This window comes from Lepidochelys kempii, chromosome 5 (assembly GCF_965140265.1).
Source record: "Lepidochelys kempii isolate rLepKem1 chromosome 5, rLepKem1.hap2, whole genome shotgun sequence".
Taxonomy (NCBI): Eukaryota; Metazoa; Chordata; order Testudines; family Cheloniidae; genus Lepidochelys; species Lepidochelys kempii.
The window spans coordinates 44,661,566-44,684,439 of NC_133260.1; the positions used below are offsets into that span (position 1 = coordinate 44,661,566).

A 22,874-nucleotide genomic window follows, 5' to 3' on the forward strand; every position below is an offset into this window, starting at 1 on the left:
CCCCACAGCCTAGGCGCAGCCCACCAAGACCAGGGACTAGAATCGGCTATTTTGAACCCTGATCGTTTGTTTTAGCCACACACTCATTCTCCTCTGAGCCACTGGACTCTTGGGTTTCAGAGTAGCAGCCTGTATCTGCAAAAAGAACAGGAGGACTTGTGGCACCTTAGAGACTAACCAATTTATTTGAGCATGAGCTTTTCGTGCTACAGCTCACGTCATCAGATGCATGCCTGGAAAATACAGTGGGGAGATTTATATACACAGAGAACATGAAACAATGGGTGTTACCACGCACGCTGTAACCAGAGTGATCAGGAAAGGTGAGCAATTGCCAGCAGGGGGGCGGGGGGGGCACCTTTTGTAGTGATAATCAAGGTGGGCCATTTCCAGCAGTTGACAATTTGACTCTTTCCCCTTGTTTATTCCCCCCCCCCAAGTTCTTGTCAACTGCTGGAGACGCTCCCTGCGGCGGAAAGCCAATGAGGGCCGTGCCGCGCCGCCAACCTGACGACAGCGGAAGCTCTGCAGGAGGGGCTGGGCTGGGCTGGGCTAAAGTCAAGTCCTGTCCGGCTGCCTGGAGCGAGCTGGGCGCTTGTGTCCTGCCCGCCGAGCCAAGCCGCGGGGGCACCTAGGGCTGTCTCCCGGGCTGGCCGCTTCCGCATGGGGCGGCTGCCGCTGAGCCTCGCCGGAGCCGGGTGAGGCGGCGCCCCCTGCTCGCTGGCTGCGGACGCTGCCGAGAGCCGAGCCCCGCCGCCGGGAGCGGGGATGTCCGCGCCGTGCTGCGCGGGCCAGGTGAGCGCCGGCAGGGGCGAGTCCGCTCCCCGGGGTGCCTGGGCGGGTCCGCGTGGCTCGCTGCCCCCTGGGGGCTGCCTGGGTCCGGCGGGCAGCGCTCGCTGGTTGTCGGCCCCGCTCCCCGGTGACCCCGCGCTCCGAGGGAATCGGCCCTGAGTTCCGCCTGGTTTCGGACGAACCGCGCCCCCAGCTCCTAGGGCAGCAGGGGCGGCCCCGCCGGGCTGGCGGCTCGCAGGGCAGCAGGGGCGGCCCCGCCGGGCTGGCGACTCGCAGGGAAGCGGGGCTGACCTGAGCTTGCAGGGCGGGGGCAGAACCGGGGCTAGGCATAAGCAAACTAAGCTATTGCTTAAGGCCCCGGGGGCCCACCTCCGATGAAGTGAGCTGTAGCTCCCGAAAGCTCATGCTCAGATAAATTGGTTAGTCTCTAAGGGGCCACTAGTCCTCCTTTTCTTTTTGCGAATACAGACTAACACGGCTGCTCCTCTGAAACCTGTGTTGATGTTGTTACACTGGTTCAAGTGTCCCTAGCATGCACACACCCTTGTGACGCTTGCACCTCAACTCTGATAGGGCTGCAGCACCCTGGTGCCTAAATGACCAAGCAAGAGGGGAGAGGTACGCCTGGGCTGGATTCTGATCTGTTACACAGGTGTAAATCAGGAGTAATTCCTAGTTTTAGGGGGAGGAGTTCTACAGTTAGGTCACCGTGACTGAAACCAGAATATGGCCCAAAGTAAGTGAAGTTGGCCAGCTAGGCTATGTCTTCATAGCCCAGAAGATGGGAAAAATCCCCAGCCCTGAGAGATGTATTTATACTGACCTAGCCCCCTGTGTAGACAGTGCTATGGTTACTCGAGGGGACATAGGTATGGACGTAATGAAGCACTATAGTGGCGCAGCTGCACCTTTTAAAGTGTAGACCTGCCCAATGGCACCTGTGTTTTTTACTGCAAAGTCAGCACTATGCTCTAGGTGTGGTGCCTTGTCTCCACTAGGATTTTACAGCACAGTAGCTAACTAAATGAGCACTAATTAACCAGTGGTAAAACCACACCTTTTTTAGCAGTGAAAACAAAGCTCAGGTCAAATCCACAGAGGGTTTTGAAAACAAGGAGAGTAGTTTTAGCTGGCTGAAATAAATAAGAAGTCAGTGAAGTTGTTTGTGGATGGGGGTGACTTTGTTCAAATGACAACAGAAGTTGGTCCAATGCAAAATACTACCTGACCAGCCTTGTGTCTCTAAGCGGGGCACCAGCAATCAGCAGATGCTCAAGTAGGGAGAGCATGGGCTCTCCTTTAAGAGGTCATAGAGGAACCTGCAATTAAATAGCCACTTGCTCCTATTTGCTGAGTATTGGGCAGTCAGTTCAGTGGAATGAGATTAAATGAGCTGTTTCTGAAACCCAGACTGGAAAGCATTTGCTGCTCTCTAAACCCAGACTGAGTGCTGAGACTGGCGCTTTTCTGCATGGGCAGCCTGGGGCTTTGGGGGAAGCCAGCTTGCTGCAGCACCCCAGGGCAAGGTAACAGTTCAGAGAGATCTGGTGGGGGGTGCTACAGCTGGTGTCTTGCTATATTTGCTGTAGAATGCACCTTTGTCTGATCACTTACTATGCTTGAATTACAAATACGCTGTCTGATGGTGTTAATCTGGCTTGCTAAGAAACCCCATATTTTAAAACAGTGGTTAAAAAGCCAAAATACTAATATATGTGTAATATGGGCATGTGAACGGACAGCCCCTTAAGTTTTTCGTTGTGGCTTTTATGCCATTAGGTGGGAGTTTCAAAACTCTGCCCCCCCCCTACACCCAGTCAGTTCTGCATTTAGAGAATGAAATGAGATATCTGTGGAAAATTTTCCTCCACACTGGAGACACAAAGAGAAATCCCCACAAAAAGTAAAATTTACGGTCACCCTTGAGGAAATGCATTCAACGCTTTCAGTCTGAGCAGTGCTATGGTTCTGGTGTTCAAGCTACTTTCTATAAAAGATGAAGAGGCAAACTGATTCTCAAGGGAGATGTCTTGTGGTGTGTTAAATAATTTTTAAAATACTTTCAGTACCTTTTTGACCTTTTAGAAAATAATATACAAAACATAGTACAGTCATGGTTGCTTTTGCCTTTAACTCGAGAAGATTTTTAAATTGGATTTCTTCACTCCTTTTAGTGCAGTTGGAAAATCTTGCATTTATGACTTGTTAGCTATCAAAAAACATCCTCAGCATTTGTTCTCTGAAATTTCTTCTAGCTCGTCAAACTTGTCCTATCTTGTTCAATGTTAAAACTCCTTATTAGCATAGTTGTAAAATGTGTACGGATGTATGTTTATAGAGTACTGTGTAAAACTGTCACCATACTCAGGATTTTTAATAATTAAAAATTGCCTTTTTTTCCATGGGTGCAGATGGCTGGTGTCCCTGACTAAACTGCAGCTGTGTAATTGCATTCTGCCTTCCAGTATCATTTCTATCAAAGATAATAGCATCACCTTCTCTATCTGTGAATGCAAAACATTTATATTGATGGAATGTTATGGCTTAGAACTTAAATACAAGAAGCTATAGCTAGGAGTAATGGTATGTAAATTCAGAAATGGAAAACTTGGACTGAACATCAGGAAAAGATTCCTGGCAGATCTATAGCCTGTGGAGTAATCTCCCAAGGGAAGTAGCAGAAGCAGCATCACTTGGCACACTTAAAAGTAGACTGAGTAGTGAGTGTAAAATAACACATACTGCACTGATAGGGAGATAGGAATAAATGGTGTAAATTGGCCTTTTAAAACTAGAATCTATGCTGCATTCTAAAAATAAACAAGCATGCAGTGGTTTGTCCCCCTCATTTTGTTTGTTATGGGTCAAAGGGTTGTCTATGTTATGGATTGACCAGTGTAAAGTTGGGGTTGCACCAGTTGTGACTTTATCGAGTTGGAAACTGAAGTAAGTCACACTGGTTCATTGCATTTACTCTGGGATTTTGTACCAGTGTAGCTATACCTGTGCAAAAATGTGTAATGTGCACAAGGTCCAACAAGCGAAGTGTGTGTCTTATGAGAACACAATGGATTTGTTGGGAAGGGCTGAGAGATGCTCCTAGAATCCTGAAAGTAAACTTTCATTATGGGACAGTATTTAAGGTAAGACATTTTTTAGGCCAGCCATGTTTATGTCCCTTAAATACTGATTGGCAAGAAAGTTATTGCATTGAGGAACTCCTTAGTCCCTTGTATTTTTCACCTTTCCCTTACAGTTCCTGTCTTCTCAAGGCACTCTTATTACATACCTGCAGTGAGTCTCTCGCCCCTGGGGATGGGGAACCATAATAGGATCAAGATTTAAAACAGTGTAGCGTCTCTCATTTTGTAGAGCATGCAAAGTCTCCTATTTTGGTGCTTACAAGGACTCCAGTCAGCTCTCCATAGTCTTAAAAACAAAAACTGATGCAGTAGTGTAGTGACTGTGAGCGGATTCCAGTTTGCAACTATTATAACTGCTGTGGATCCCTGTAGGGGTGTAGAGGGATAAAGGTGGTGACTGAACTGGATTTCCCCAAGCTGCCGTTCTCACTGATGCTTTTTAATACATATCTTGTCTTCATACTGCAAAAGTTTACAGATCTTAAAATCTTTGTTTCAAAGTGTGGAGATAGTTTAAGTACACCAGGCTGGTGAGCCTGGAGGACTGTCTTTACAGCAGTGGGAGTGGTGGGGGGTGCCACAGAGACCAGCTCACAGCGTTCTATCAGCTGTCAGCTCACCATGCTCAGAGTAGGGCTACCCTATATGGTGGCTAAAACTGGTGCCTGCTGGCATCTTGTCTGCACTAGCATGTCCATCCTTACAGCTCTAATGGTGGGATAGTAACCAATAGTGTAAGATGTGTATGGCTCTAAAGCCATTCCTGACTGGCTCTAAAGACTAAATGTCAGTCTTCTTAAAGCCACTATTGATATTGCTAGTGGTAGCATGGTTAGATTTACTAGGCTAGGATGGTAACTTAAATACTGTTTCCATGTTGCTAATTGTAACTTCTTTGAATGGAGAGAAATTATCCTATTAGTAGGGCCCTACCAAATTAATGGCCATGAAAAATACATCACGGACTGTGAAATCTGGTCTCCCACTGTGAAATCTGGTCTTTTGTGTGCTTTTATCCTATACTGTACTGATTTCATGGGGGAGACCAGTGTTTTGCAAATTGGGGGCCCTGACCCAAAAGGGAGTTGCAGGGGGGATCACAAGGTTATTTTAGGGGTTTCCAGTATTGCCACCCTTACTTCTGCACTGCCTTCAGAGCTGGGTGGCTGGAGAACGGCGGCTAGTGGCCGGGCACCCAGCTCTGTAGACAGCGCCACGCCAGCAGCAGTGCAGAAGTAAGGGTGGCTATATCATACCATACCGTCCTTATTTCTGCATTGCTGCTGCCCAGCTCTGAAGACGCAGTACTGCAACCCCTCCTACAATAACTTTGCGACCCATCCCCCTCCACACACACACAACTCCTTTTTGGGTCAGGACCTCTACAATTACAACATTGTGAAATTTCAGATTTAAATAGCTGAAATAATGAAATTTACAATTTTTAAAATCCTATGGCTGAAATTGACCAAAATGGACGATGAATTTGGTAGGGCTCTATATATACATGTATATTTTAAAAAAAGCCTGCTTCCTTACTGGCTCTCTGAAGTTGTTTAACTGTCTGTAAAACCAGCAGAAAATTTGGATTAGAAAGAACCTCTCTTTTTACTGACCACCAGCATCATAGCTTATTGCTCCAAAACTGCAACCAAGACCTGGTGTTATCACTTTTCTCAAATAGTTCCTCAAAGTGCAAGATGTTGACAGAGGGCATTGCATCAGGCAGTGTTTGGCCCCGAATGTGAATGTGGAAAGCCTAGACATTCTTCAACTTCCACTTGGTCATATCTCCAGTTTTTGCCCCCCATGCTCTTAATCGATTTAGAGTTTACGAATGTTTTTGTTTAAGGTCAGTGCCTGAGTGGAGGAGTTCTGAAGGAGCCAGGTTCTTGACAATCATCAGCATTTTTTCCATTTTGTTACTCTTCAGCTTTCCATAATGGTATTTTGGGGTAAGAAATTTTCAGAGGCAAAGCTCTTTCTGGACTTCCATCTCTCAGGTGGTGGAAGTGTCCATGCAGTGGGTGTCTCAGAGTATTCAGTTGTTTTTGTCTCCTTTCTTTGGCATGCATCCTTCCTTGCTGATGGTGATGCAATCCCCATGAGGCAGCATACTGACAGTGTGGGAGTCAGTTTCAAAGTTCTTGTGATGATCCTACAGGACTGATTGTGTTGAATATTAATGTGTGTGTGGCTTGAGCATAGAAAACAGTGTTCCACACTGAAGAACACAAGGTGAGACTGTTTGCTTGGAGTGTTTTGGGGTCATCTCCCAATTGGTAATGGCTGATTTCTAGGGAAAACAGTTCTTCAAGTAGTGTCCTTATGAGTGCTCCACTTTGATCAGAGATTTTCAGTAGTAGGGCTCTGCCTGTACTGAGGATATATAGAGATGTGTGAGTGAACTGTCCTCAGTTCCTTCACAACCACCAGACAGCCTGGGATAGTGCCTTTAGCATGCCTGCTTCCAGTTTTTCCTGAAGCTTGCCTTTTACTGTCGCTTAGTGTAGTTTTAGTTGGTTGGATAGACCCCCTTTTTTACCATTGTTTTTCTGTCAAACCCAACACCTTTCACCTGCCTTTTTTTCTTTGCTTGTTATGCTGGGTTATGCCAAGCTTCATGCGCTGCCTTTCCTGCTGTTAGACCATCTTGGTTAGCGATGGTCATTCTTGGTGCCTCTGTTTAGGGGACATCCAAATACCATCCAAGGGTAAGATCTGTACTTCTTTTAAGAGCAGTTCCAGAAAGAACAGAGAAATTAAATTTTGGCTCCACATGATGGAGCAAGCCCTCAGACCAGCTTCAGACCCGGCTCAGAAGATCAGCCATATGCTGCATTTACTGCCCCGTTGACCTTTGTATCCCAGTCACTGAGATCTTTGTGAGATAAGGGTGAAAGTACTGACAAGGCTCCAAGGAAGAGAAGTTCTGAGTCTCCCACCAGAGAGCCTTCTTTGACGAAATCTTGGTCACCCCAGGAGCCCTCAGTTCCCAGAATAGGTACCTTTGAGGCTCCAAGTGGTCCTGCTACCAGGAACTTGTCAAAGACTTTGAGTTCCTCTAAGAGCCGCTGTACCAAGCATGTTTCAATACTGAAGATGTCCTTGGTACTGATGGATCCAAGAACTCTGCTTCTTGGAAACTGGTACCCTTTGCAGACCCCAAGCATTCTGATGCCTGGAGGCTAGTAACATCCACCTCAGTATCCAAACTGGTATCCCAGTCTGGTATATCAGTGTGCCAGAAGCTGTCAACATCTCAGGTACTGACATTGACTGTTAGACACGTGCCTCTGAAGGAATAAGTGCCCTTACACTTACAGAAACCGGTGAAACAATCAACAATATTGGTACTGACCCCGACTCTTATGGAGCCTCAGTCGACTTTGGCTCAGATACATTCAGTACCACAAAAATTAAGATACTCCAGGGATCTTTTTGTTTCTGAAGAAGCAGAGTTTCCATTGCTAATGGATACAAAGTGCTTGTGAGTACCAAGATCTACTGGATTGCTGAGACCATCTCTTTCCCTGTTGCCTCTTACCTTTCCGTTAACTGCTGCATAGGGTAGACAACTACTTTACCTTCATTGTCTGCCACGCTGTTGGACTATGTTCAAGATGATTCCTGGGATTCCCGCATCTCTATTCAAGGATCTCCCATCTTATCATGGTGAGGACATCTCCTTGGTCACCTACCCTGAGAGGGACGTGGCTTGGGAGAAATAACTTTCGGGGCCCTCCTCATTGGTATGATCAATCCTGAATGCCCCCTCCTCTACCTTATGGTCCACATCAGTGGCCATATTTGGAACATGGACTCTTTGTTGCTAGCTGTTTTCAAGAGCTCCTAGCTACTCCCATGGGGAGCATAGACAAAGACATTTTCCTATTCCCTCTCTTCCTCCTCAGCAGCCTTAGCCTCAGGAAGAAACTTTTGAGGAGCAAAATATCCCTACACATATTGCCAGATAATGCCTCTACTATCTTCTTTGGCTGATGTTTTTAAACCGTTTCACATGCTGATGAAACATTGCTGATTTGCTCCAAATTTCTTTAGAAAAGGTCCAAGAGTCACAACATAAACTTTGTTGAATGTAAGAGGTCTAATTCGCTGCATGAATTGCATCACCTGTCAGTTAGACTCTTTAAAAACCTGTTAACATTAAACTGGCACACCCCTGCCATGGCATCGCCTATATATAAATGTGCAGACACACATTCTGAGTTCTTCTTCTCCCACCCACCAACAAATTCTTTAGTTATGGATGTAGTCAATGAACATGCCAGACAGCATCATACAAAGTCTGTGCCTTATGGTAAAGACCAAAAACGACTTACTATATTCTGTCGCAAGAGCTACTCTTCTGCAATCCTGTAATTCAGGATCACAAGTTACCAAGCTCTGATGGCAAAATATGACACCAATTATAGTAAATTAAACACTTGTCTCCCTGAGGAACACTAAAAACAGTTCAGAGCCATTATGGGTGAAGGTCAGCTCTTAGTGAGGATAACATAGCAAGCCTCCCTAGAGGCAACCAGTGCTGCAGCTTTATCCATCTCCACTGCTGTTGTCATGCATCAAGTGTCTTACCTGCAGCTGTCTGGTTTTCCTAGGGAGGCCCAAAATACTGTGGGAGGCCTCCCCTTTGATGGACTCCAACTTTTTTCAGAGTCCACAGACAAATCCGTATATACCTTAAAAGACTCAAGGGCCACACTCGGATCTCTGTCTGGTCCAATTTCTAACTATCATAGATCCATAGAGTCAACTAGAAAGAGACCAACGTATCAAAAAGAGAGCTGTAGCTTATGAAAGCTTATGCTCAAATACATTTGTTAGTCTCTAAGGTGCCACAAGTACTCCTTTTCTTCTTCCTACCACTACTGTTACCTTTGCCCAACTGTCATACTCAGCTAATTCTGATGGTCTGCCAAGGGCGAGGAACATCCTCGCTTTGAGAATCTGCAGCTGCACCATCCTACCCATCTGCCATCTTTTGGCAATTGGATTTTCCATTTTTGACCTGTCTAGGAACAGATTACTTCTGACAAATTGGGGTTTCAAGGATATAATATTGGGTTGCTCCACCCATTTTACCACTCTCCTTCCTCCTGATTCCACTCCCCTTCCCGACCCTTTTCTGGGGCCCATCTTGTGAACCATTACAGAGACAGGAAGTTATCTCTGTCCTATGTGTAAGATCCATAGAACTAGTTCCAATCCAGCACAGGTGGAAGGGTTTCTCTTCTAACTACTTTCTGGTTCCAAAAATGAATGGGGATAGGGGATAGAGACTGATATTCGAGGGCAGGCTCTTAAATGCCTTTGTGAAATCATAGAAATTCAGGATGGTGACTCTCGCATTTATAATTCCGTCATTAGATTTCAAAGATTGGTTCGTAGCTCTTGACTTTCAGGTTGTATATTTTCATGTTGCCCTTCATCCCTCTCACAAGAGATTTCTCCATTTTACAGTCAGGATCCCATCCAATATTGAGTGGTTTCCTTTGCCCCCAAGGGTATTCTCAAAGGTCATGGTGGTGGTAGATACTCACCTATGTTGACTGGGAATAATCATCTTTCCTAACCTTGACAATTGGAAGGGCTGGTTGTACAACCAAGTTTTCTCTGCAGTAAAGATGACTGTCCCTGTCCTGTAGGCTAGGATTTCAACTCAACATCAAGAAGTCCATTTTGACCTCACTAGAACAAATAAACTTCAAAGGGGCTTCTCTGAATGCCTTAACAGCCAGAGCTTACCTTCCCGTGGAACGGTGTATGACTTTAACAATACTGATAAGCCCCCAGATGTTGGCAAAATATGGTTTCCAATTGCTGGGTCCTATGGCAGCCTGCACCTGTGTGACACAATGCATCAGGTTACACCTTCACTACTTTTTAGGATGGTTCAGAACATTCTATATTCCAAAAAGGCACAGCCTAGGCAAGCTAATATCTGTCCTTCGCCAAGTATTGAGCTCACTCAATTGGCAAAAGGACCCATTCAAGGTCTGTATAGAAGTTCCTTTCACTCAACCTCCTCCCACTATTACCGTAACATCGGTTACATCCATCTTGGGGTGGGGGAGTGTGCCTGAGGGACACGCCTTTCAGGGCAAATGGATGCTTCAGGAGTCTCTTCTGCACATCAGCCTCCTTGAACTGAGAACGGTCAGGAAAGCCTGTATCCAGTTCTTTCCATTAATCAAGGGTACATCCGTCAAGATCATGATAGACTACGTGACCTGCTGCATGTACTATATCAATCATCAAGGAGAGGCAAGACCTTCTCTCCTTCCACCAATTTGTGCCGAAGCAGTAAGTTACATTCATCAGTCAGCTACTCTTCCGCTATTGGCACTATTTTATCTATTATTTTTTATCCTTTATTATTGACTGTAATTTCCTTTTTATTCCCAAATGTATAAGCTAACTCTGCCTTCAGCATGGTGAAAGCATGTCTGCATAAAGAACTCGGGCTGAAGGCATGTTAGAGGGCTTTCCCTTCACCCCCTCCCCTGGTTCTTGTCACACAGACAGAAAGCAGAAGACCTCCAAAGTGCAGGCAATGCAATGTTTATTGGGTTAGTTGAAAGCAAGCATATCCATAGCTCCACATGCCGGCAGAGTCTGTTTCCTAGTGTTCTGTTCCCAGCTCTGATGCCGCAAAGCATTTACCCTGTATCCCTCTTCCCAGCTCTGATGCTGCAGAGCTTTGCCTTGTCCCCGTTCCCCATTCCCACCTCCTTAGCAGGCCCAAATATACCTGCAGTGCATGCGCCTAGTCTCACCCCTTACAACTTATGGTCAAGTTTCGTTTTGGAGGGTTGTGAGTCAGGGTGGTCTTCATACCACCTCTTTTGTATCCCATGGGAGGGGTAAGGAATGAGGTGGTGTTCTGGCCAAGGCCAGGCCTTTCTTTGGCTTTTAGGGTGTCTTAGGCCCCCTCAAACCTCCTTGCCCCTCCTAACTGGTTGCTTGACCTTGGCTTGAGAGAGGAGCCAGGCAGCCTTTCCGCGTATGCTTTTATATTACGCTCCCACCATACGCTGTAACACTTTAGTTCTATCCCTTATCTCTTCCCATTATGGTATCAAACCTATCTGGTCAGGCAGAAGCAAAAGACAGTGTCTCTGTCCTTCGTTTACACATTAGTATACAATATAAGCATATCAAAAAGTCACACCCAAAATTGTATCTCAGGCTGACAAACAAGCCGATATACTAACAGTACCTCTCCGTTAGGTAGATGTGAGAGGCAAAAGTGCTTCTTGTTTTTCTTGGTTTTCTGTTTGCTTTTCTATATTTCTGTTTGAATATCGACACCCACGCTCTTGCGCTAGAGAGACATATTCCTTTTTGATATGAACCACAGATATCAATTTTGTGCTAGTCATGGGAAACATTACTGGGTTTAATTTCAAAGTAGTTAGTTTTATTGTATAACTTGTTGGCCTTAAGAATGGGGAACAAATTCTCCTAGGACAGTATATGAATTAATGTTACTTTGTTTCAAGGCCAAGCCATGCCAAACATCCACTTGGTGATGCCTATCTAAATAACTGTGTTCTGATTTCTCAGAACAAAAATCCTGTTAGCCATTACAATGGCACACTGCCGAACTTTTAACAGCCATGCTACAGTATTTCTAACTCTGACTCAAAACTAGTAACAATAAGACATCTAGTATTAATTAACTACGTTGCATGACGTATATCCTTGCCAAGCAGATACTGGAATCCCGCTTTGAAAATACTTCTGTATTTTGTAAACTATCTCTACAACTGATTCAAAACAGGAAATTTCCAAACTTGTTTAAAATGAACACATTGGAACCCTCATTCTTGTAATGCATTTATAACAGGAATTAAGTCTGATTTATTTACTTTTGGGTCAAGTCTCCTTTTAGTTTTTTAGATTTGTTAGTTCTTTTTAGATTTCCCCCTTCCTCACCCCTGGAATGTAATGGAGGATATAGTCTATACAAGACCTCCACAATAGAGGGTTGCTTTTGATTATATAAAACATCTGTTTAAATTTACAGGAAACAGGATTTTACATTTGGCTTTTCTTCTGTAGTTTGTCTCATGAGAGTAAAGTTGAGCTCATGTTTAAGAAAAGCAGCTGTTTGTGGAAAATCTTGATTTAAAATTGATATGTTTGTTAAATGCAAATTAAATATGAAATATTGTAATCTAAAAACATTATGTCGTGATTAGGTAGTTCGTGAGAATGTAATACAATGTCTTGTCAAAAATTTCCATTTGGATCCTATGTAATTATTGGTTTCAGAGTAGCAGCCGTGTTAGTCTGTATTCGCAAAAAGAAAAGGAGGACTTGTGGCACCTTAGACTAACAAATTTATTTGAGCATAAGCTTTCGTGAGCTACAGCTCACTTCATCGGATGCATTCAATTTTGCATCGGATGCAAAATACAGTGGGGAGATTTATATACATAGAGAACATGAAACAATGGGTGTTACCATACACACTGTAACCAGAGTGATCACTTAAGGTGAGCTATTACCAGCAGGAGAGCTGGGGGAGGGGGACCTTTTTGTAGTGTTAATCAAGGTGGGCCATTTCTAGCAGTTGACAAGAATGTCTGAGGAACAGTGGGGAGTGGAAGGAGGGGGGGATAAACATGGGGAAATAGTTTTACTTTGTGTAATGACCTATCCACTCCCAGTCTTCATTCAAGCCTAAGTTAATTGTATCCAGTTTGCAAATTAATTCCAATTCAGCAGTCTCTCGTTGGAGTCTGTTTTTGAAGTTGTGGGGGTTTTTTTTTTGTTTTGTTTTGTTTTGGAAGTATTGTGACTTTTAGGTCTGTAATCGAGTGACCAGAGAGATTGAAGTGTTCCCCAACTGGTTTTTGAATGTTATAATTCTTGACATCTGATTTGTGTCCATTTATTCTTTTATGTAGAGACTGTCCAGTTTGACCAATGTACATGGCAGAAGGGCATTGCTGGCACATGATAGCATATATTACATTGATGGATGTGCAGGTGAACGAGCCTCTGATAGTGTGGCTGATGTGATTAGGCCCTATGATGGTGTCCCGTTAATAGATATGTGGACACAGTTGGCAACGGGCTTTGTTGCAAGGATAGGTTCCTGGGTTAGTGGTTCTGTTGTGTGGTTGCTAGTGAGTATTTGCTTCAGGTTGGGGGGCTGTCTGTAGGCAAGGACTGGCCTGTCTCCCAAGATCTGTGAGAGTGATGGGTCGTCCTTCAGGATAGGTTGTAGTTCCTTGATGATGCGTTGGAGAGGTTTTAGTTGGGGGCTGAAGGTGATGGCTATTAGCGTTCTGTTATTTTCTTTGTTGGGCCTGTCCTGTAGTAGGTGACTTCTGGGTACTCTTCTGGTTCTGTCAATCTGTTTTTTCACTTCAGCAGGTGGGTATTGTAGTTGTAAGAATGCTTGATAGAGATCTTGTAGGTGTTTGTCTCTGTCTGAGGGGTTGGAGCAAATGCAGCTGTATCGTAGAGCTTCTCTGTAGACAATGGATCGTGTGGTGTGGTCTGGGTGTGGTGTGATCAATCTCTCTGGTCACTCGATTACAGACCTAAAAGTGGCAATACTTCAACAAAAAAACTTCAGAAACAGACTCCAACGAGAGACTGCTGAATTGGAATTAATTTGCAAACTGGATACAACTAACTTCGGCTTGAATAGAGACTGGGAGTGGATGGGTCATTACACAAAGTAATTTCCCCATGTTTATCCCCCCCACTGTTCCTCAGATGTTCTTGTCAACTGCTGGAAATGGCCCACCTTGATTATCACTACAAAAGGTTTTTTTCCTCTCCTGCTGGTAATAGCTTACCTTTAAGTGATCACTCTGGTTACAGCGTGTATGGTAACACCCATTGTTTCATGTTCTCTAGGTATATAAATCTCCCCACTGTATTTTCCACTGAATGCATCTGATAAAGTGAGGTGTAGCTCACGAAAGCTTATGCTCAAATAAATTTGTTAGTCTCTAAGGTGCCACAAGTACTCCTTTTTTTCTTTTTATGTAATTATTGATATTTAAAATTATGTGAGCCAACTTTACAGGTCTATCTGTCAAATTATGTAAGCTGCTTCCTCAATCAGTACCACTCTGTATTTAGCAATAGTATCTTGTGATAAAATGCAATAAGATCTGTCCTTAATGGCATATCAGATTTATGCTATACCCAGTACTGCCTGAGTATGGTATACTATATCAGATTTATACTATATTCAGTTCTGAGAGTAAAATGAATCAATCTCATAATCAAGTTTTTTGTGCTGTTTTTTTTAAAAATCAGTATATCTTGCTTTTGGATTGTCTTCTGGCTTTTCAGTTTCCCCCCTCCCTACCTGCAGTGTGTGGATGACAGTTAAAGATTGAAAAATCAACCTTCGATACGTACAAAATGTGTGCACAAAAATGCAGGCTCTGGCTCTTCTGGGCTCCAAGTCTCTCCCCTCTTCTCCCCACAGCTTTTGGCTTTCCTGTCTCCCCACTGTCTGGCTTCCCAACTCAACCAGCAAGCTCCTGCAGCCCTCCACTTCCTCCAGCCCCAGTTGTCTGGCAGGCTCCAGCTTGCGGGGGTTTCCCCTGGGCCCTTCTCCATTGACTCCTCCTTTTGGCATTGTGGTGGCAGAGGGAATTAGTCCAACCTCAGAAAAGGGGTTATGCTGAGTCTGCTCCAGAACTCTGGCCTGTTGGAGCCCACTGGGGTGCCCTGTGATAATGCAGACAGCTGCTATGGTTGTTTGCTGAATAAGTGGTAGAGTGGCCTCTACTGCTGGAGGGGAGAACCTTGCAGCTCAGGCAGGATTCTTGTGCTGCCTGTGTTGTCTTACAAGATCCTCCCCAAATTTGCCCTTTAATGTTGGCAACTCTTTTTACTACATAGGGTTGCTACCTGGCCAGTTTTTGCAGTGCCTTGCCTGTTGCCGGTGGAAATTTTGCCTTTTTTTTTTTTTTTGGTCATGGCACCAGTGTTACTTCTGTAAACTGCAGCATGCACACTTGACGGCGGCCATGCAGCATACAATTTCCAGTGCGCACAAGTCACATGGCTTGAAGTGGACCGTGGCTGGCACAGCAGCCAGATGCCACTCTGTAAGCCAGGCCCTCAACCTGCCAAACCCATGGCAGGTACTCTTAGTGCGTGAGGGACTTGAGGCTCACCAGCAGGGGGAGAGAAGGTGGTGGAGACCATGGTGGACAATGCATGGGCTCCTGGGATGGCATGGTAATGGGGACTTACTCAAGGGCTGAAGCTTCTGGGAGGGGGGTGAGTGTAGAAGTTCATGGGAATGTAACAGGCAAAGAGGCCATGAACCACCCCCAAGTGCCCACCTGCGCTACAGCCTGCATGGGAGGGGAAGAGGAGGGTCAGGCTGGTGGGGACCTGGGGAGTTGGTCAGTGGCTGGTTTTTCTGCATTTCAGAGCTGGCAACCCTACTACTACAAAATTCAAGAGATCTTGTCCTCTGGAGAGCGTCTCCATATAAGAAATGCTGGTTCTGCAGCCGTATTGCACTTGGAGAGACTGCCAGCCTGAATTAGTTAGTTTTAAAAAGGAGTGAAAATTAGTTTCACCTGCATTACTGCTTACCTCCCCTCCTCCACCTGGCAGATTTTTGTGGCTTTCCAGTCCTTTTCTCCCTCCCTTGTTATTGTATGGATCGTTAGTAAGAGATTAAACTAGTTTATATGTGGCAAATGGCAAAATCTAGTTGTCACAGGTTCAGGGTAACTGCACCTCTATCTCTACCCCTACCCCTCCAGCATTTATAGTCTACTCCAGGAGTGCCCAGTCAGGTTTCCAAATATCTGTGGGCAGGGACCTTTATCCCACTCCCTTCTGACCAGAGGTTTTTAAGGCTGCAGAGCTTCCTGCCTTACACTGCAATATCCCTAGCAAGCCAGTCTGCCTGAAGGCCGGTGCCTGCTCTTCACTGTCTCTCTTAGGGCTCTGACCCTGTCAGGGTTCCTTCCCCACTCTGAACTCTAGGGTACAGCTGTGGGGACCCGCATGAAAGACCTTCTAAGCTTATTCTTACCAGCTTAGGTTAAAAACTTCCCCAAGATACAACTTTGCCTTGTCCTTGAACCGTATGCTGCAACCACCAAGCATTTTAAACAAAGAACAGGGAAAGAGACCACTTGGAGATATCTCCCCGCAAATTATCCCCCCAAGACCTACACACCCCCTTTCCTGGGAAGGCTTGAGACCAATATCCTAACCAATTGGTTACAAAATCATCAAAGACCCAAACCCCTGGATCTTGGAACAATGGAAAAATCAGTCAGGTTCTTAAAAGAAGGATTTTATTAAAAAAAAGAGAGGTAAAAATCATCTATGTAAAATCAGGATGGAAAATACTTTACGGGGTATTCAGATTCAAAACACAGACGATCCTCCTCTGGGCAAAACCTTAAAGTTACAGAAAACGGGAATAAACCTCCCTCTTAACACAGGGAAAATTCACATAAAACAAAAGAGAAACTAATCCGCCTTGCTTGGCTTACCTATACTGGTTGCAATATTGGAGACTTGCATTAGGATGGGTTGGAGAAGATGGATTTCTCTCTGGCCTCTCTCAGTCCCAAGAGAGAACAACCCCGTAAACAAAGAGCACAAACAAACCCCCTCCCCGCCCAAGATTTGAAAGTATTTTGTCCTCTTATTGGCCCTTTGGGTCAGGTGCCAGCCAGGTTAGCTGAGTTTAACCCTTTATAGGTAACAGGATTCAGAGTAACAGCCGTGTTAGTCTGTATTCGCAAAAAGAAAAGGAGTACTTGTGGCACCTTAGAGACTAACCAATTTATTTGAGCATGAGCTTTCGTGAGCTACAGCTTTATATATACACATATTCTCTGTGTATATATAAAGTCTGCTGCAGTTTCCACGGTATGCATCCGATGAAGTGAGCTGTAGCTCACGAAAGCTCATGCTCAAATAAATTGGTTAGTCTCTAAGGTGCCACAAGTACTCCTTTTCTTTTTAGGTAACAGGATGTTGTCTCTGGCCAGGAGGGATTTTACAGCACTGTATACAGAAAAGTGGTTACCCTTTCCTTTATATTTATGACAGACCCTATTGCCAACAGTTACGTGTTACCACACAGCCCCTTCTGAGCAACGATGTATATTCTTAAGGTGAAAACATATAAAAAACAATAAACATTCTTATTCATGTGCTAAAAGCTTACCAGGAGTCAACCATCAGTCTTATGGGGCCCGAGTAGACCTAGTCTTTTCAACTCTTTCGCCAAGGGTTGGGTCCCCCTTGGACAGAAGATCCTGTCTGCTTACTGGATCAGAAAGAAAGCCAGTGTCCATTTAAACTCAGACTTTCTATGCCCAAAGCCTTTTCTTTGGGTCTCTGGACAGCCCAATTTGAACCAGTGTAGGCAAGCCTCTGCAGGGGGTAGTACCTCTCTGGAAGTGTTAAAGGTGAATAACTTTAGTTTAATCACCCCTGCTGTTCTTTAGCTCTTGGAGGAGCTGAGAGATCCCTGCCATCTGGAATTGCATACAATCCCTGACCCACAGTGCTACAGAAACTTAACATAATACTGTTCCCAAAGATATTGTGTGGGATTATAATTAAGGCTAAGATTTTGTCACAGATGTTTTTAGTAAAAGTCATGAACAGGTCACGGGCAATAATGAAAAATTAACAGAAGCCCATGACCTGTCCTGGACTTTTACTAAAGATGTCCATGACTAAATGGGGAGCCTGGGCAGCTGCGGGCAGGCTGGGAGCTCTAGGGCACCTCTCCGCTGGCGGCTGGGAGCTCTGGGGATACTCTGCAGCTCCCAGCTGGTGCTGGCTGAAGTCACGAATTCCGTGACTTCCATGACTAAATCACAGCCTAATTACAATATCTATCACAGGAGTAGATAGTGCTGTTAAATACACAGAATAAACAAACAAGAGAGAGAGAACCAGTTTCTTCAGTCTTTCAATTATCATGACTTTAGAGCTACTTGCAACAATAATAGGTTAAAAAAATCAATATTTATATTTTTAAATTAGTGGTTTCCCTTTAATACAAAGATGTCAAAATTATCCTTTTTCTAGAAATATGTGGCTAATCAGAAGATCTTCTTCTTCATTCCTATAGCTCTCTAGTCTTGCAGTTTAGACTGCTTTATTGTTTAATCTGTTTACACTTCTTCCCCAACCCTGTTCTGAAGTGGCTACTTAATGACATTCCAATTTTGGAACAGCCACTCTGTCTCAGTTTCAGAATAAGTATTGCATAAGAACAGGGCTAGTACAATTAAAAGGCAAGGAAACCCTTTGATGGGAATGGAAGCAGGTGCAAACCTTACTTGTACTGGCTTAGGTGAGTCTCAGTAATGAAGAGACTCTCCCATCAGGAGGGAGGAGATGTGCTGGGTCACTACTGCAAGATGTGTTAGCATAGGGAAAGTATTGTGATTTACTGGTTGAGATACTATAGGGGTAGCAAATCTTTTATAAATTTCAGAACTCCTTTGAAACAGGCGGTTAACATGGTAATTAACCATTTGAAGACCACCACACTCTCTTAAATTATTTCCAGGTTAATTTTATATCTGAAGAATTAATGGCATTTTCATTTGGCTCATGCACCACAAGAATTTAACACATTTTGACATGCTAATGGTTTCTTAAGTAGTAATACCATCAGAACACTGTACAAATGTTAACTCCTACTTTTCAACACCCTGGGACGGTAGATAAATATTGTCCTCATTTTCTAGATGGGGAAACAGCTATGAGGATTTAGACAAAGACTCTCAGAAATGTGGTCCTTAAGTTACACTTCTTTTAGCCGTAGCATTTAGGACCATCACGTCGTACACATTTTCGAAAGTATGATATTTATGATTTGCCCAAGGCAACACAGTCAATCAGTTTTGATGCTGAGATTAAAACTAGTTTTACTTGAAAAGGAATCCTTGCGTATAGAAGGGTTTTAGCAGAAACTTGCACACTTCGTTGCATTTAGGCATCCTTTGTTTAAAATAAAACTACTGAATCACAAGCATATTGATGTACCCTGCCATTTTATTGTTCCAACAGAACTAAAGGTTTTTACTGTGTAGGTAGATTCTGAAGGTTGTTAAACTGAAGTGTAAGAATGCATTGGAAAAAGAATCAAAGATTGTTAGGGATTACATTGCTTACAGCACCACTTTGTTTTGAAAAACTTGATCTAAATACATTATTTTGAAGAGCGCCATCTAGAACCAATAGTCTGGTATGACAACTAACTTTATGATGTGACATCAGTGTTGTCAGTAATTGAAGCTTTCAGAAATTAGACCTTCCACATGCACAAATAATGTTTAAATATGTGAAGTGTTGGCAGCAAGATAAATCTAAAACCTTATAAGTAGTCAGTCAAAATTTTTCACATTGCATTTTTGTTTCAGCACGAATGTTTTTTCATAAAACCAAAAAATTTTGTGAAAATGTTTGACAATATCACAGTTTTCCGGAACATTATTTACTGTTAAAATTTTATAGATTCCCCCCCCCCCCCCCCCAAAAAAAAATTCTTTTTTGAAATCATTATTGAAATTTTTTCATTTATGAAAATACTGATTTCAGTAGGAAAACTGTTTATGCTAAACAAAAAATATGGAGGGAAAATAGCAAAAATTTAAAAATGGGGACCATTTTGAGCCCTGCAAAATGGAAATAAACTTTGCATTTTTTTGCTAAATGCTTTTTGACCAGCTATATTGACAATAATCTAAATTAGAAGCCTTTCACTGATTTGGGCTGTTACTTATAGTACACCTGAAAATAAATAGCGTAAGTTGAGAAAGGGTTAACTTTTACTCTGCACTTTTGGTTTCCTAGCTTTTGTCAGTTTGTATGAAAGCTTTAACACTAGCTTTTAAAATTTTTTTTAAAGGCATGGTGAACTCAATGCAAAAAATTCCTTTTAAAGAGAACCTATTCGTGGAGAAGGGTACAGTACTGTATATTTACTCAAGACTAAAGCAGCTGTTACAACTAACTGTGCAGTTAAATCAGCATGTAGACCAGGGAGCGGCAACCTTTGGCCCGCGGCCCGCCAGGGAAAGCCCTGGCGGGCCGGGCCAGTTTGTTTACCTGCAGCATCTGCAGGTTCAGCCGATCACAGCTCCCACCTACTGCAGTTCGCCACTCCAGGCCATTGGGGCCTGCGGGAAGCGGCGCAGGAAGGTATCATAAAGAAACTAACTATTTTGCACAGCAATCTTGAAGCTCACCACCTGCTCAGATGCATTTCTCATAATGGTTAAATGGAATATTTTGTGGCATTTCTGAGACACTCTTTCCACTAAAAGACATATTGCTAAATTGAGAGGTCCTGTGAAAACAGCAGGGAGAAGGAGCCCGCTGTATGGCTCCAGTCCTGCAAATACTTACACACACGCTTAACTTTTACTATCATGAGTAGTTCCACTGATTTCATTAGGGTACTCACTGTCATAAAGTTCAGCATGTGTGTCAGTCGTTACTGGTTTGGGGCCTAACATGGTTTTCATGCTGTTCCATTAACCTGTTTAAATCAAGTAGTGTATCTCTTTCTGATGTTGAAGTAGGGTGGGAGTTCACAAAGTTATACTGGGTTTGCATATACTAGAAAAATGGGTCAAGGTTAAGATGGGGTGTGTTAACGAACCTTGATCTAACCATCATTGTCTTGCAGTGTGATGCTATTTACCTTGACTGAGTTTGGAGTCCAGGGTATGCCCCATCATGCTCAGTGGAGGTAACTAGTATTGCACTGTGTCCATGCAAGGAAAAAATGGTAGTTAGATCAATTAGCTAATCATTTTTCTCTATATATTTTTTAATAGTGTAGAAAAGTTCCCATAAGGTTTCTTTACTGCTGTCACAAATGTGTGTCTCCAGCAAACTAACTGCCATCAGCAGAAGGATTAAAATGCCAATCTTACTGAACTTTCTATTTTCAGGTTTCAGAGTAGCAGCTGTTAGTCTGTATTCGTAAAAAGAAAAGGAGTACTTGTGGCACCTTAGATTAGCAAATTTATTTGAGCATAAGCTTTCTTGAGCTACAGCTCACTTCATCGGATGCATTCTCAAATACATTTGTTAGTCTCTAAGGTGCCACAAGTACTCCTTTTCTTTTTTCTATTTTCAAAAATACTTGAGTTCCTCTTTGGTGAGAACTGTTCCCCTTGTGAGCTCTTGGGACATACACTGAGCAAAGTGGGTGCTGATTCCTTCTAATGTTTTGTCAGATTTCATCTGTATTAACTAAAGCCCTGACTGCTCAACATAATGGTCTGAAAGATGGAGGTATGGTTATAAATATTTGTAGAAAGCCAAGGCCTTGTTTTTTGTGTAATACTTGTAATCGCTGTCAGACTTTTCTGTGGTATTCCAACCGAAGATAGAGTACAGACATAAGATTTATTAGTGTGTCAGTATGAATGTATGTATGTACTCTAGCCTAATGCCTCACTCATGGAAACTAGAACTCTGCTGAAAAATATTAATCCATAATGAGTAAACTAAAATTCCTGCTTGCTTTATAAATTGAACCGTAACTATATTTTTAGTGATTGCTTTATAATTAAAGCAGTTAACTAGTGTAAAAGGTCATGAAACGTTTTGTTTCTCCCCACGTCTTCTCGTCTCTTGTCTTTTTACTATGTTAATGGAATCCACTGCTACCCCACAGTAGGCAATAGGTCCTGTGGAGAATTTTTTGACCCTATAGCTGCAGTTCTCAAACTTCATTGCACAGTGACTCGTTTCTGATAACAAATTATTACATGACCCCACGAGAGGGACTGAAGCCCGAGCCCACCCAAGCCCTGCCACCCCAGACAGGGCGGAGACACAGCCAAAGCTTGAGCCCCACTATCCTGGGTGGGTGGGGGCCAATGCCCGAGGGCATCAGCCCCAGGCACCCGGGGCCTGTAACCTGAGCACCTTTTGCCCAGGGCTGGAGCCCTTGGGCTTCGGCCACAAGTGGCGGGGCTCGGGCTTCAGCTTTGGCTTTGACCCCGAGCAGTGGGGCTTTGGCTTCAGCCCTAGACCCCAGCAAGTCTAACACCAGCCCTGGCGACCCCATTAAAATGGTGTCCCGACCCACAGTTTGAGAACCCCTGCCTTATAGTAATAGAAACCAGGAAGTGAGGTGAATGGAACATACTTGATATCATGATAGTGAGTACATAATTTAGATTGCGTTGATCATTTGTTAAAATTTTAATTCTTTGTTGGAGTTCAAATTAGTGCTGAACTTGAAATCTGGCTTCCAAGATACAAATCTGTGAAACTTCTGTGGTGAACATATTGGTGTCAGCATCTTTTTCTCCTGGGGCAGGGACTGATTTTATTGTATATGTGGATAGCACCTTGCAAACTGTGGGTCCTTCTGGAATACAGACAATCCTAATCAGTGTCAAACTCTGACCTGCGGCTGTTTAACTTAACCAGCTTTTTATAATTCCCATTGTTGTTTAGAATGTATTACATGACATCCCCTGAATATGATGGGTGTCCAAATATTCTTCTGAACATAGCCAACTGTACCCTCAGAAGGAATGAAAAATAGTTTCCGGTACCCAGTATGTAATCTGTAATTATAATCTATATGAATAGTGTGTTATAAGTATTCATTGCCACAAGTACTCCTTCTTCTTCTTCTTTTTTTTTTTTTTAAGAGAAAAGTAGTATGTGATTCTTTAAACTGTTAAAATGCATACACACAATGAGGCATGGCTATGTCTGTCTGAACAACTTTAACTTTGGCATTTGATGATTTGAGTGCTTCCTTTTGTAGCCATAATGTTGTTCACCTAAATTTGGGTTGTTGCTGATTTTATATATATAAAATATATTGTGCAAAATATAATATATATATATATATAATATTTTGCACAATCTTATGACTTAACTTTGTATTTGTGG

General features: G+C 43.4%; 1 protein-coding gene across 8 annotated transcripts in view; it reads left to right on the plus strand.

Moving 5' to 3' along the window:
• The first annotated feature begins 269 nt into the window (after positions 1–269).
• Positions 270–22,874, plus strand: part of SERINC5 (serine incorporator 5) — an 82,093-nt gene continuing 59,488 nt past the window's right edge. For 7 of the 8 annotated variants that reach the window (XM_073344119.1, XM_073344120.1, XM_073344121.1 and 4 more), the window contains exon 1: positions 522–795. In XM_073344119.1, the coding sequence (XP_073200220.1) occupies positions 769–795 (27 nt within the window). In that variant the 5' untranslated portion in view covers positions 522–768. Of the gene's footprint in view, positions 324–521; positions 796–22,874 lie in introns of those variants that run through there. The other variant, XM_073344122.1, reaches the window with a different exon arrangement.